Source organism: Sardina pilchardus, chromosome 12 (assembly GCF_963854185.1).
Source record: "Sardina pilchardus chromosome 12, fSarPil1.1, whole genome shotgun sequence".
In the NCBI taxonomy this organism is placed as follows: domain Eukaryota; kingdom Metazoa; phylum Chordata; class Actinopteri; order Clupeiformes; family Clupeidae; genus Sardina; species Sardina pilchardus.
Window position 1 is genome coordinate 24,243,969 of NC_085005.1, and position 15,594 is coordinate 24,259,562.

The following is a 15,594-nucleotide window of genomic DNA, read 5'->3' on the forward strand; positions in this document are numbered from 1 at the left end:
AATATTACAATGGCACCGCCTTCTCCAACGTTTAAGTTGGCCATGCTCACTGGATTCTCAATGGAGAAAGGTCTAGAGATGACACACTGATAATCACTGGTTTATCATCGGCTTCAGATACCCATAATGTCAAAAAACAGAATTGCTTAGGCAATTTGGCCTCATTCTCTGATCTCTACCCCAGGAAAAAAACACAGACACACACTTGGCAAAGTGAATAATGGAAGTGCTCTAAGTGTCACATTTATTTCAAGAAACAATAGTTCAATTGAAAACTAAAAAAGGAAAAAGAGAGAACTGTTTGCAAATGCTGTTTTGAAGCTATGCCCAGCGTGATGTAGGTTGACATACTTCAGCAGTGCTTGAGACATCGCAAACAACCAGCTAAGAGAATCAGGATTTTTTTAAGAGCTCCTTGACCAATCAAATCACAGGAGATTGCAGATGTACAGGATACTCTCATAAATCCTATGTGCGTGTTCATTCAGGTTTGAGGGAACCCATGTGGGTTTTGGTTAAAACTCGTCTCCTTCTTCCTTATGTGCAAGGAACCGTTGGCTCGTGTATCAATAGGGCCTAACAAATTGATCTGATGTATTTTGGTTGAAACTTAATGGGCAAAAACATTTGATGAGATAGAAAATAAAAACACACCCAGTACATTTTTATGTCTAGAGCTATTTCACCTGAAAGCAAAACTGGCCTCTACAAACTCTTCCAACATCTGAAACCCATCATGGTCGTTTTCCACAAAATGGTGCAAGAGGGTTCACTTGTTGAGTGGTAAGGCAGCTAATTTCCTTTTGACAACAGTGGACAATGGCCATGTCTCCTATACCAGACTTAACCCTTCTGGAATATAGCCACGAAGAATGAAACTAGGGATAAGCATTTCATGGTCTCCAGACATAAACTTCTTTGGAAACCAACCAAGTGCTTTGTGGAGGGCGGACCATTTTTATTTCACTGGCTCTTACAAGGTAATTAGACAAGTTTATTGGGATGACATATTGCAGAGAGTTCGATTTCACAGCCCATTACTTGAAGGCAGAAAATGTTTGATTGTATCATCTGAGGGGAAGATTTTAGGACATTAGCCGTCACTGGAATAATTTTAGTCCATTAAAAGGAATGATTTGGAAGATTTATGTCATTCCTCATCCTATTCCAAAACACCTGGACTATTTTCCGATGGTACAATAGAGAAATGAACAGCCTGGACATTCTACTAGTCAACTCCCCTGTCTTTCCCAAGAAATGACAAAACTAGGAAATTATTTGAAGGTAAACCCCCTCTCTTCTAAGGGCATTCAACAGTAATATATCCACAAGAACCAGTCCCAGAAGTAACCTTTAAAGCAATGTTTCCAAAGGCTTTTAAAACACGGATCTGTGAAAATCAACAATTAGGGAATACAGTAGTGCAAACTAGCAGCTAGTTGGATCTTCCAGCAAAGAGCATGTCTTGCAGCCTACGAAGCCAGGGTGTTATTGTGGAAGCCTTCAATAAGACTTCAGTTGATGAGATCACAACACCCAGTGACTGGGGCATGCATGACACCTGCAACCCACAACCAACAACTTTATTTGTCTGGGAACCAAGAGCAAACAGAAGGCCTCTTTCCAGTCACAAGAAAACCATCAAACACTGTACCTGTCCTCTAGTTCAACTTGGAAGTGGCTTTAACCAAGCTGTGAAATCAAAGGTAAACATACTATGTTCATGCATTTTTGTTATATATAGAGACATTTTTTTTTCACATAAGGTACTGGCTACTCAGAGGCCCTCAGGTGGATGGTAGATGTCAAAGCGTTTTTGCATGAATTTCAAGATGGTTGCTGATAAGTCAGATAAGAATGTAGAATATAGGATAGTGGTGGCTGTTTTTATTTTTGTTTGTTTTGTTTTTGTTTTTGTTTTGTTTTGTTATCTTAGAAGGCACAGAAACACGCAGGGTGTAAACTCGCCGACAAAAGAAAGGTCACACTAAGAAGTCCTATAGAGGGAACTAGTCCAGTCTCGTGCCCCTTGACTGAAACTGTACTTAGATGAAACGTTATATGGTAACGGAAAACATTCGATTTAAAAAAATAATAATAAAACAAACAAACAAAAAACAAATAAACAGCCACACAGTGCTGAAAAGTGAAAAAAAATAGACTACTGATGACTACATAGATAAATAAACCGCTTTTCACTCGGCGTTCTCTCCCTTTCACAGTCTTGGCTCAGATGAATTGAATGCATCATGATTATAACCACAGGAATTGAATCTTTTTTTTAGCCCCTACCAAAAGAAGGGTAGTTAAACTTCTCTGATAGGGCATTATGTAAGAAGAAATAATAATAATAATAATAAAAAAAAATAGTAACACTGACTCCCGATTGCAGAATCAGGTAGGGAACAAGTGTGAGAAGTGGACTGCAGATTGATCACAACTGGGTTCATTTATGACACCATGCATACACGGTTACCGACAGTGAGAGAGAGGACTTGAGAGCGATTTGCATGGATTTGCACGCAACCCACAACTCAAAGCAACTCTTGGGGAAAAAAAAAAAAAAAAAAAAAAAGTCTATTCCCATAGGATATCAGAAGTCAAAAAACATGTTTCCAAAAAAGACCAATAAGTAATACTGACTTTAAATAAGAACCGAGGTGCTTTCTTCTTTTAAAACAGAGAAGCGGACAGCTACACTGACAGATATATAACAAACGTATAAAAGGACTCAAACTCCCCCTCTCCTCTCTTCTCCCTTCCCTTTCCCTGTCCCGGCCTACAGCTGCAGAAAGACGTCATGCCATCATGGGCGGGGGGTGTCATGCACTCACTGGGGTGGGGTGTAAACACACACACACATGCGCGCACACACTCACACACACACACACACACACACAGACACGCACATACACACACACAGACACGCACATACACACACACACACACACAGACGACGAGTGGCTTCCCCCCACCCCTGAAGCCCCCCCGTTGCAAAGCAATTTCTCCCATAATCCAATGGGCGATGGAGCATGCCGGTGTCCGTCCTCCTGGGTGGGCTGGAGGCTTGCAGCGAGAGGCGATACTGGAAGGGCTCATGGAGGCTGGGTGGAATAGGGGCGACGGGGAGGGAGGGAGGGAGGGTGGGAGGGTGGGCGGGCGTCTTTAACACGCCCCTGCTGCTACGAGGAAACAGTGACGGGGTTCAGGGAGCCGTTGCGGCTGTAGAATTTACTGAAGGCTTCTTCCAGCACGGAGGCGAGACGCAGCTGATCCCCCTGCAGAGAGAGAGAAAAGGAGAATAGAAATACTTTTATAAGGAAAGTTTATGAGGAGGAGTAGCAGAGAGCTAGTGAGGAGAAGCAAGATGGAAAATAGGTGTGTGTGTGTGTGTGTGTGTGTGTGTGTGTGTGTGTGTGTCCATGCCTTACCTCACTGATGAAGCCAAGCTGAACCAACTCCACAGCGAGCTCCTGCACATTTTCATCTGAGACAGAAAAAAAAAGGACAAACTCTTACACCACACATCCAACTCCAAAACACTCCAGCAGGATTTTCTCCCACATACTTTGGCATCTTTGAAATATCAAATACAAGCACAAACTTTGGAACTGTGTGTAAGTATTCAACTCAGCTTCCAGGGCAACTATGGGTGTGTGATCTCTGAGAGCCAAATCACATCAATAATATTGTTTCGCCACAGATATGAAAGGGAAACGCACGTACTTGGTAATAAGTCACAACTTAAATGCCTGTTCAGCTTGTCCTCCAGTTTCAGTAACAGGGTCAACTGTGAAGAAAAAGAAAATAATCAATCTGGTATCAAAATAACAGCTACGATGCAGAACATCACATCTACAACATTTCAAATAATCTTCTCACTTCTCACTTGCGCAAGTGCAGAGCTAGTCCAAAAATGGACTAACCAGGTTTCTCCCTGAATACATTTTGTTTGCATCAACTCTGCATAAAATCTCTGAATGAATACACACACAGGCCACCTGGACTGCAGTTACAGTAATTACCCGCATATAAGCCGCATCGCGTATAAGCCGCAGGACAGTGTTTTATGCAAGTTAAAAGAAGCAAAACCATATTGATACCATATTAACTTCCCCCCTGTATTAACCTCATAGCTGAAGAAATTTAGCAAAATCAACGTATAAACCGCGGCTAATAGTCAGGAAATTACGGTAGCTACAGACCAGCACAGTTTCTCCTGCTGCAATTACACAAGGACACAAGCAGAAGAACAGCTCCTGCGCATGAGCATGCACGCCAAAGATCATGAGGAAACAGGACAAGTGGAGCTTTTAAAAAAACAGGGACATAGTCATTTCCTGTGTATTAGCCACATTGTGTATAAGCCGCAGGGCAGTGTTTTATGCAAGTTTAAAAGAAACAAAACCATATTCATAGTAATACCATATTAACTGCCCCCTTGTATTAACCTTATAGCTGAAGAAACTTTGCAACATCAATGTACAGTATACTGTAAGCCGCGGCTCATAGTCGAGAAATTATGGTATGCAAAGTCAGGTTCTTACATGATGCTTGGCGCCTTCCTCCACTGGCTCAATATTGCACTGCATCTGTAGGACCTGTAGAGAGAACAGCATTGTCAGCGCTCTTCATAGGGTTATTTCCAACATGCACCATCATGACTACATACTCCTGGGCCTGTTGTTGTGATCATGACAAATTTACCCCAGAGGTCTAGAGGACCTAGTTGTTTGTAAAATAGCTCTGTAAAAAGTCTGGCGCCTCCAAGCATAACATCAAATAAATCAAATAAAACAGAGAATTGTCTTGCGCAAATAAAACTGCCTTGGGCTGGTCTCTGTGTAAACACTGGCACATACTGTTGACAAGTCTCTTTCAGCAGTGCTTTCCTTACTCTTACTACAGCTGCCATCATGCTTGAAGCGTGGGGTGTAGACATCACTTGTGTCTTTGTAATAACAATACCGGTAACATCTTCAACAGCCTGCATACTTTCACACTTTCAACTGAAACTGCCACCATCACCATCTACACCTACTGTAGCTGCTTGCCCAGAGGAAGGGTTTTTCCCTAACCTCTGTAGCCATTTCCAATTGGTTTTGTATCACAGAGTACAGCGAATGAAAACTGAAAAGGCAACTGTAAAGTCGGTGTGATCTCTATCTCTGCCTATTGAGGATTCTTCTGTGCTGCTGACCTTTCTGGTCTCCAGCTCGGCAGGCTCGGGCGTTGGGGTCTTGACCGACGGGGGCACGATGGGAGACTTGACCGTCTCCTGCTGGGGCTGCTGAGGACAGGGCACTCCGAACGCCGTCAGGGGGTAGATGCCATTCCTGGGGGACGTAGCAGGGGAGGGAGGGCAAGTTTGACAGGTTAGTTTCAATCCCCTCACTGCTGCCTCATCACTAACGTTAACACATCGCCAACTTGATCACTCACAAACACAAAATTGTATCATGTCCATGCCACACTGGAGGCCAGTGTGAGAAAACTGACCACACGGAGTTTAGCCAGCAGAATATGATGCATGTTTAAGGTGGGTAGAGCAGCCACAAAGTAGAAAGTGAAAGTGTACATTATTTTCTGGTAGGTGAACACTATGAAGTCCATTATGATTATCCCACTTATACCTCAGTTGCCACACTGGTTCTGCGTTAATTAGCTGATACAATTTCCATGTTTTAATCCCTGAAATGGACTTGTGTGACTAGTAGTCCAGAGGCAGTTTTAACAAGTCCATTTTAGGGATTAAAACATGGACACTGTATCAGATAATTAACACAACACCAGTGTGGCAACTATGGCACAAGCAGGACAACACACTGAGCCCCAGCTTGAAGGGCAGTGTAAATATACAAAAAAATATTCAAAACAAACGTTCTTCTTTGTCTTTGTGCTTCCACCCATATACTAATTTCTAACTCACAAAGCGACGAGTCATTTCACTTTCACTTTACAGTTCACAGTAACACAGTTAAAGTTGAGCTACTTCAAGCAAAAGCTAATTGACACTCTCCAATGTTGAACTAGAAATTCCACATCCTGTATGCCTATTATCAGTGAAGCAAAAACTATGCTGTAACAGAGAAGCAAATGTGGGAGTGGTTCCTACCTCACATCTTCCAGGAACTTATCCAACTCCAAGGCAGGAAACTGGGAAAGCCTGAGAACATAACAGACAAACGTTAATGTTAATGTCTGCCAATTCCAAATGTGGCGTACAGCACTGATATGGTACATAAACACAAACAACATATGGTTCAAATGTCCAAATACAAAACACCACAAGGCAAGTAGCGACTGAGACACATACTTTAACTGGACCCCTAAAGGACTGCTCTCCACAATGATCAGGTTAAGGTCCATGTTCTTGGTCATCTCCTCTAAAGCATTCTCAGGGATCATGTCTATGTGAGGAAGGAGAACATGTTTTCAGTACATCAGAAACATTCCCATTTCTACAGACAACTTACAAACAACAACAACAACAACAACAACAACAACAAACAGCTTGGCAGGGACTGCTGTTCTGTGATTGGCTGAACAGGAGTGTGTCTGATTGTGATTGGCTGGCTGGCTGGCTGACTCACGTTGGTGGCTGACGATGCAGTGTGCGGCGAGCAGCTTCAGCAGAGGCACCTCGAACAGAGCCTGGTGGAAGAGCAGCTCGCGCGCTGTAGGCCTCTTAGCAGGGTCCATCTCCAGACACTTCTGGATGAATTCCTGCACAACACAACGCACAAAGCCCAGCAATTAGAAACAGACACACACACTTTCACACGCTAAACCACAAGATTCTTATTCTCCCTCTCTCGCTCACTCACTAACGCACATTTTAATTTCTTTTCCTTTTTTGGGTCTTTGAATGGGTCATGGCAAGATCCGAATTTATCTTAAAACGAGTGTCCAACAGCAGCAGAAGTTTATTCAATTATGTGCACATTAGAAGTAAAGTGTTTCTAGATGAAGAGGCTACACACACACACACACACACACACACACACATACACACACTCCGCCTTCATAACCTTCCACATGGAAGTTGGGTCTTCATACTACATCCCTCGTCCCCACACCCATGAAAGAAAAGCCTTGCCCTCTGTGTGCAAACACACACACGCATGCACGCTCCCTCACCCGTTGCAGCGGGTCCTCCAAGGACTGAATGGCACTGTTGATGGCGTCTTGTGAGACGTAAGACGACTCCCCGTTGCTTTGGATTTCCAGCACAGCCATCTGCATGTAGCGAGGAAAGGAAATATCCACAGGGGTCAAATTGGCCAATCAGAATGACCCGATGGCTATTTACATCATGGACTAGGTGCGTCAACAACGCTCACCTCTAAGGCGCACATTCCAAAGGAATAGATGTCGACAGCTGTGGTGACATCGGCAACCGCTAAACGAGGAGACGAAAGGATGAGAGGGGGAAATTAGATCAGAACGCATCGATATGAGAATGTAAAAATGATCATGAATCTCTGTGTTCTGGAAACTAGTAATCTGCTAATAACAATTCAATCTGATTCCAACTGAATACTCTTTAGTTAAGAGCACTTGGTGTGTTGACACATCACATAGTCTTAGGGACCGTGACAGGCAGAGGATTATCTATTGTGGAAACATCAAGACTGCTGCTGTTCGAGCCCTTACCTCCATATTCTGGAGCGAAAAAATGCAAGCTCTTCTGCTCCTCTCGACACGTCTTCACGTGGTTGTTGATTGTGTCAGGGGCCACTGCAGAAACAAGAGCAGGAGAAGGAGGGGGGGGGGGGGGTGAGAGAGAGAGAGAGAGAGAGAGAGAGGAAAGAAACAAAAGAGACAAGGAGGGAAAAGAATTAGCCACAAAGACAAAGGTGGGACACGGGAGCAGGAGTGCCGAGGCGAGCTCAGACCACACACACACACGTTTGGCACCAGAGTGGTGTGTGGAGCAGCAGGCCCAAGGGGTACGCACCTGATCCGATCTTAATCAGACCGTTGTGCTGGATGAAGATGGTGTCACAGGTCAGGTTGCCATGGATAATGGGAGGGTCACATGAGTGCAGATAACTGCAGAGAGAGAGGCATTAGGCAACTTCCATACATTTAAAACATTCTTTAAATGGAGGAATAATTAATGTGTGTCCTATAAAAATCCTCATAAAGATTCTTATTGTGTAGTGGTAAGTGTTAGTTCAAGCTAAGACGCACCACAATAGTTTGAATAGTTTGTCTTCATTTGTATGACTGAAAATATGCCAGACTTGTGTTGCGTTTTTCATGAGAGGTGGCAGAATCCTTGCTGAGCCTAACAGCAGGTGCATGGTGTGTGTGTGTGCATGCGTGCATGTGTGTGTGTGTGTGTGTGTGTGTGTGTGTGTGTGTACCAACCTGAGGGCAGACAGGATCTGGGTGCACCATCGCTTCCAGGCCTGACGAGCCAAGCACAGACACACAAACATGAGCACACGCACCCTCATAAGGCCAGCGAGTCGAGCCACGGAATAACAATCTAATACATCACTCCCAACAGTGCAGGCATAAACAGTTTCTATTCTCAGAATGGCCCGAGTAGCTTATTTATATCTCCTGTGAAGATGGAAACTACACTCCTCTAGGGCCCAGGCCAGAGGTAAATCAAACAGAGATGCAGGTCTGCCGAGACAAGAGCACAGGAGGCAGAGGACGCCGCTCCGTTTATCACGCGGGCGTCAGGTCTGCGCAGGTGAGGGGAGGGCTCTCCCGACGCTGGCTCTAATTGGGTCGGGCCCAGGAGGTTCCGTTTTAAGACTTCAGTCGGAAAACTAGGCAGGCATGCTCATAAGAAAAAAAAGGGGGAAAAAAGCGTCTGGAGGGTAAGCAAAGGGAGAGGGAGGGAGGGAGGGAGGGAGGCAGGCTAGACAGTTTCATTACCTTCTCGTTCATGGTCTTGTGATTCTTCTTGGTCTTCTTGAGGAACTGTTTGAGGCTCCCTGAGGACATGTACTCTGTGATGAAGATGACCTGCGGGGAGAGGGCGCAGTGGAGGGGAATGGGGAGAACACAGGAGCCTCATTATTGCACTGATCTCAACAGCTCTCTTGGGACTAAGCACACACACACACACACACACACACACGCTCACATGATCACAATGCCACGCGCGCGCACGCGTTATGTGCTCAAGCACGCACTCTTTTTTTTACACAAACACTTGATTAAAACACCAAGTGTGATACTGCACCACAGCTCTTGGTCATGCTTAAGACTGGAAGTGTTGTGACGGGAGTGGAGCTGGAAGGCCTTTAGCTGACCCTTGGGCTGGGCTTAAGTGGGTGTGTGAGAGTGTGTATGTGTGTGTGTGTGTGTGTGTGTGTGTGGGGGGGGGGGGGGGGGGGGGGGGGTAGGGATGGGGTGCTCACCCGGGCTCGATTCTCCTTCACATCAGCCCAGTACTTGTGGAACTTGACGATATTCAGATGCTCCAGCTGGATCAGGTTGTCAAACACTGCTTTCACTTTCTCCTACAAGACAGAAGGGACAGAGTAGATATATGTCAGTGACGCGGAGTAACACCAGATAAAAAAAACAAAGATGACGACAATAGAGAAGCATAGATAATAAAGAAAGAGGGGGAAAGAGAGGAAGCAGAAGAGCAAGACGGAGCGGAAGTGAGAGGCAGAACTCAGGACTCTGAGCTCAGTAAAGACAGGTTCATGACATGGCCAACATTCAAAGAGGAACCATCTGTGTCCTTATCTGCTGGCAATGTATTTTCTTTCCCTCAATGAGCCGTGTCAGGGGAAGGCACAGAGGAGGAGGAGGAGGAGGAGGAGGAGGATGGCTGAAACGTGGGAACCCTTCACACGTGCCCGTTCCTTGGGCTGGGGGGGCCCTTAAGAAAACGGCACGTGTGCTTCGGACAACCTGAGCCTTCCCCAACATGTCCGTGCGACAGCAGCAAAAGGTCACAGAGTTCAGGGACTTAAAAGACTTCAACCAAACCTATTCATCTTCTCTTTTGACAACAGTGACGTTCTCTTCCCCTGAGGACAGGCAACTACCGATGGGGCATATTCCCCATTCCTGGCATTCCTGGCCCAGCAGGGAGGAAACATCGTCATAGTTACGTGGTGATGTAACAGTGGCAATCGCCTAGGAGATTCTTTCAGCTAACGCACTGTGCAACACCGGTGCAGACATGGACTAGTGCAGTTTGGCCTCTCTTGCTCTCCCTGAAATGAGACCACAGCCCTGCTCGCACTGCTGGGCTCCACCGGGCCGCCATCAAATGTGTCACGTCGAGAGAATGTGTTACGGACACGGCACATTAAACGCATACTTTCCAGACCGCCGCCGCCTAACAATAAACAGGAAATCCACACGCGGCCCCAGTGCCGCTCTCAGAGGAAATCAAAAGCGATATATTGTGCTATTCGAGCCTGGCAGACATGATCAGTACAAGCCAATTAGAGAGCAGAAGGTGTACAAGTGTGGGGTGCCAACTCCCTGAGTAAATGAATCCAGTCCAAAGGTTTCTGTTAACAGACTGAGGGGGGGAATGGTCCAAGGAGTGAAGGCCACTTAGGACTTTCGACATCAGGATTTTGGGGTGGGAAACATTATGCGACAAAGCACAATAGTTTTTGTTGTTGCTCCTACAGCAACAGCCCCCCCCCCCCCCCCCCCATTTTCATAACCCTGCAATCCCCGCCCCCTCATTAAGATGTAAGCAAATCGGCCTTCCAAAGAAAACCCAGCTACCTAAGGGCTTTGGCAGCAACAAGTCTAACTGCACTCTCAGTAAAGAGATTTCCGGCCGGAGGGGAACGCCAGCTAATGCGGACGCACTGAGCTGCTGATCAATGCTAAGCGTCAAACTCAAAAAGGAAATGAGGTATTACATTACAGAAAAATGATTAACCCTTAAGGGGGTCAAGCTTTCAGTGAAACTCTCAGTGATTACTTGGTCTGTGCATAAGACAATTCTGAGCATAAGTTTGATTAACTGAATAAAGACATGGCAAGGGTAGCAGACGATATATCTAAATAAAATAAACACGGAAAAGGGTAGGATTCTATAGTTGAATGGGCGACAGTTAGGCTCCTCTAAAACAAACAGCACTTCTAAACAGACCGAGCAGAGTCAAGCAGAACACACGCCATTCCTCAATGGCAGATAATCTAAACGTGCCATGGCCTTAAATCAACACCAGGCTTTCAGCTATGGTTGCACAACATTTTTTGCTGTCGTGAGGGTTATTGTCTTACACCATGATTAATCACAAAGCCTGCTTGGCAGCTTCAACTTCATGACTTCAGTCCCTCGAGCAGAACAGTACAGTGTGACATACTGTAGCTGGGACTTCATCTTCAACTTCTAATTACGGAGTCCCACAGCATCACGGATCAGATCAAATTAACCTTGTTTACCATAAATCCAAGGTGCACACAGTAATTGGATACAGGAAGAGAATAAACACCATGAGCATCAGCAAACAGCTGACTGTTTCTCATGAGGCGCTGAAGTGTACCTCCTGCAGTTTGAAGTTCTTCCTCTCGGAAAACATGACCTCGTTCCACACCACCTCCACGCCCTCTTCGGTGTCCATAGCCAGGTAGGCGTTGTCAATGCCAGGGACGTTGCGCTGGTTCACCTATACACAGAGGAGCAAAAGTTGAGTGAGAGTGGGCGTGGCAGCTGCCCTGATGCTCACCTGTGCCATGTGGGCACTGACTCACACCTGTGACTAACACATGAATGACATTTCAGGTGCCCTATAAAATGTTGGGTGATGATACTATAACTGGTCTAAAACACTACCTGCGAGTGTTTGTCATTCTTGTACTAGCAATCACTGACATCTGAACTGCACTGTTGCCATCAAGTAAATTACTGCACATTCATGACAGGTGTCATATCACTATTCTTGAGCAGAACTGCATGCAGGTATTGTTTAGACTCAAACTCAATATCACTACATATCTTTTAACGGCTTTGTGCTTCTACTTGTTTACATCCATAGACCATAACAGATCCTTACTCTACAGAATTTCAGTATATTTTGACTGGGTGACATCAAAAGCTTCCTGGAAGCTCTGAATTCTATTGCTAATGTGAGATGTTTGGTCTTACCTCCTCCCGGCGTTTTTGCCAGCGACCACAGGGGCTTTCCTCCAGGATCTCAGATTCATCCTCACTCTCCTCTTCCTCGTCTTCCGTGGCAGCTGCAGGTGGACCCTGATTCACCGTGGAGACCGGGGGCGAGACCTGGCCGACGCTGGGGGCAGAGGCCACAGACTCGGGCTTGCTATCCAGCGCTGATGCTGGGGCAGTGCCCTGCGTGGGCTTTCCCTCACCTTCGGACATCGTGCTCTGTCCAAACTCCACTCAGAAATCCAAATATCCAAGTCAAGACCTGCACACTCTCACCACGGGTGGGTGGCAGAGAACTGCAAATGAACACAAATGCCAATGTACAGTTAACAATTTGACACCATTTAAAAAGTAACGTTAAGGCAATCTCTCTTCAAAACTCTTTTGAAGGGATTCTAGGATACTACACCGTGTCACCACAACACAAGTAGCCAGACACTTTTTCTCATGTTACCTTCAAGTCAAGTTAAAAGAACTTCTGTCGTAGGAAACCTGCCGGTACCGGTAAACTCGCCCAATCAAAAGCTTGCAGTACCAGCTGTTAGTGATAACCAACTTACTAGTCTAGCAATGTATGTTTTCAAGTAATGTTACTCGACAGAGCTAAAGTTCTAACTCAAAAGAACAGGAAGAGCTTGCCAAAAAGGGGGTAACGTTACGTTAACGTTAATCCAAAACTAAAGTTCCACTAACGCTAGTTTTATACAGCTGAACTTGCAAGCTAACGTTAGCAAGCTAACACCATTGGTGAGTGGCCAACAACAGAAATAGTAAGGTTTGTTGGCGGCAGGTAGCTAAATAAATTACCTTGTGTTACCTTAGTTAATTAACACCGACAATGTGGGATAACTGGTCGACAATGATGTGTTTGTGAACCATCACCAGTCAGCGAGAGGTAAGTTATGTGGGCTAATGATGTCGCTGCTTTCCCGAAATCCTTCCAGGGTTCCTCCCCTCACTGCACACTCATGCTAAGGCCTGCGTGCCAACTCGACTGCGTAGCAATGTAAACCCCATCATAAAAAGTCAACAAGCCATCAATGTTGACGTGCAAACGTGTAAAAACCATTACAAGGGATACGAGGTCATGATTACCTGTCGCCATAACAAATACACCTTACATATTACATATTAAATCAGCAACAATTTACTAACTTGCCTTAGTTGAAGATGAGCGGTGTCAAGCCAGCTCCGCCGGAAATGAGAAGTCTTCTTAACATTCGGAGTAGTCCACAGTCAACAAAAATCCAACGCAGGCACGATATTATCCGACTATTCAAACAACAAAACGGCTGGGAGCTACTTCTTACTTTCACAACACTGTCAATCAGCGAGTAGAGCTTTTATTTGATATTCAGGCCACGTTGCTTGCTGTTGGCTAATTGTGTTTGGCTGGCAGACCAACGTTAGCTTGCCCACTAAACTACTCTAAGCAGAGAAACTTGCCAAGCAAGCGCACTATCATAACTAATGTTAGCTAACAAACTTGCAACTAAGCAGCTTTATCGAGAGTGAATTTAAAATCCAGACGAGTTCTTCTACTGAATGAAAATGCACGAGTATAACCAAGTTATACCACAGCCGGGCAGTAACCGAATCAGCCTGATCTGCAGCACCAGCACCAAGTTAGCTTGCTGTCTCGCTGGCTTGTACAAGCAGCTAGTTCCGCTACTGTTAGCAAGCAAGCGGTTAGCAACTTGCTAACCTTTGCTAGCTAGCTAGCTAGCTAAATTGTTAATAACGTTAGCTTCTTCTCAGTGCATTTAAACGACTAATTACTGATACACGTTTATTAGTAAAGTTATACACATATATATCCGCTTTTCGACATCGCTATTTTTAAAAAACTAAACTCAGATTTAAGCTGACTTGCACTTGGACTGTGTGGCTAATGGCGACACACAAAATGACAAGAAAGAACTGCTGGGTTCGTTTGGCTTGGAAGGGCGACTTGCTTCAGTGTTCGAATGCTAGCATTGATTGACACTATTACAGCCAATGACAACTGGTAGATTTTGTAACTATAGTTTTGATTGGCTGGGGCAGATATCATGGCTTGATCAAGGCTGTGGGAGGAGTGTATTTGCAATTTAACCTTTGGACCAACAGTGGGCGACATTGAGCCCCTGGATGTGAAAATGCACATTTCAGAGCGTGTCTGTAGGCCCATCATCACCACCCAGTCCTCAACGAAACGCTTTTTACGCATTCTGTATATCCGTTGATGATGTATAAGTAAATATTAATGTTTTCGTGAAGGCTACGATGAATATGATTTCATGAATTCATATTATTTGAACTGACTTAAGCCTGCCAGTCTCTTAATTCAACAACAGATGAACTGGTGACTGAGTAATTGAAACGAGTAGCCTAGTTTAAAACAGTCCATACCAACAGTGCGAACCCTGATACCAACTCTACACACTTAATGAATGAAAATCAAGCATTCAGTTGCTGATAGCCTAGGTTAGCTTTGAGAAAGCCGTCATCAAATCTGACAAGGTTGTATTGACAGGCCTACTGAATGCCCACAGCCATGTACTCGCAAGCAAGCCTGGCCCACATTACGTGAAAGTATTGCCTTCCTCCAAAGTCATAGGAAGCAAGAGGGCCCTTAGCCTAGAAATCTAGACGCCCCTAGCGGCAGCAAATGTAATTTGGCTGGCGGGGCAGTCTAGCAACGCTCCGTAGAGCTAAGGAGCTGAGAAATGGAAAATAAAAGCGGGCCAATCACAGCGTGTATAGAGTCAGTGGGTGGGCTTAGCATAATGGTGACTGACATGCGACCAGAAGTTGCGACGGTAACGCATCCTGTTATTTGAAAACAAGAAGATGATTCGTTTAGCGTTATCCTATTGCGTGGAGAGGGAAGGTTATGCATCCTGCTACTTGAAAACAAGAAGATGATTCGTTTAGCGTTATCCTATTGCGGGGAGGGAACTTGAAAGACAACTGTTTATCCCACCCCTCCGATTGAGCCCTGTCTATGGTGAGTGTCCAGACCCTACATCTTGATTTGGGTCTGGCTCGTCAGGCTAGAGGGCCCTTGCTTGGCCAGCAGAAACTGCCTGCCTCCATCTTGGGCCTCACCAAGTGTAAATGTCTGGCCTAGATGTGCTCACCTCAGTGTCCACCCAAGAGGCCAAACCCAAACCACACACTAGAAGCTGACAGATAGGATGAGAGGGGAAGGAATAAATGACACCTCAGTGAAGCCACCACAACCTCATCACCACCCACATCCCTTCCAAAGCCCCTCCACCAGCACCATAGCCCAATACTTCAAGAGGTCTATATATAGACTTGACAGATTTGAGTGTGTGTGTGTGTGCTGTGTGTGTGTGTGTGTGTGTGTGTGTGTGTGTGTGTGTGTGTGTGTGTGTGTGTGTGTGTGTGTGTATGTGTGTGTAAGTGAGTGTGAGAGAGAGCGAGAGAGAGAGAGAGCGAAAGAGAGAAAGAGAGAGAGAAAGTGA

At 45.3% G+C, this 15,594-nt stretch overlaps 1 protein-coding gene across 1 annotated transcript; it reads right to left on the minus strand.

Annotated features, from left to right (window-relative positions):
• Positions 1-218: 218 nt before the first annotated feature.
• Positions 219-14,041, minus strand: nrbp1 (nuclear receptor binding protein 1). The gene is made up of 18 exons (XM_062550459.1): positions 13,281-14,041; positions 12,101-12,417; positions 11,499-11,621; positions 9,387-9,488; positions 8,899-8,988; positions 8,377-8,417; positions 7,961-8,055; positions 7,657-7,740; positions 7,344-7,402; positions 7,141-7,239; positions 6,594-6,726; positions 6,317-6,410; positions 6,116-6,166; positions 5,201-5,336; positions 4,548-4,601; positions 3,727-3,790; positions 3,432-3,487; positions 219-3,278 (listed from the first exon to the last, which is right to left on the minus strand). Exons 2-18 carry the CDS (start codon positions 12,332-12,334, stop codon positions 3,183-3,185), a joined length of 1,611 nt encoding a protein of 536 aa, XP_062406443.1. The 5' UTR covers positions 12,335-12,417; positions 13,281-14,041; the 3' UTR covers positions 219-3,182.
• Between the last annotated feature and the right edge of the window lie 1,553 nt (positions 14,042-15,594).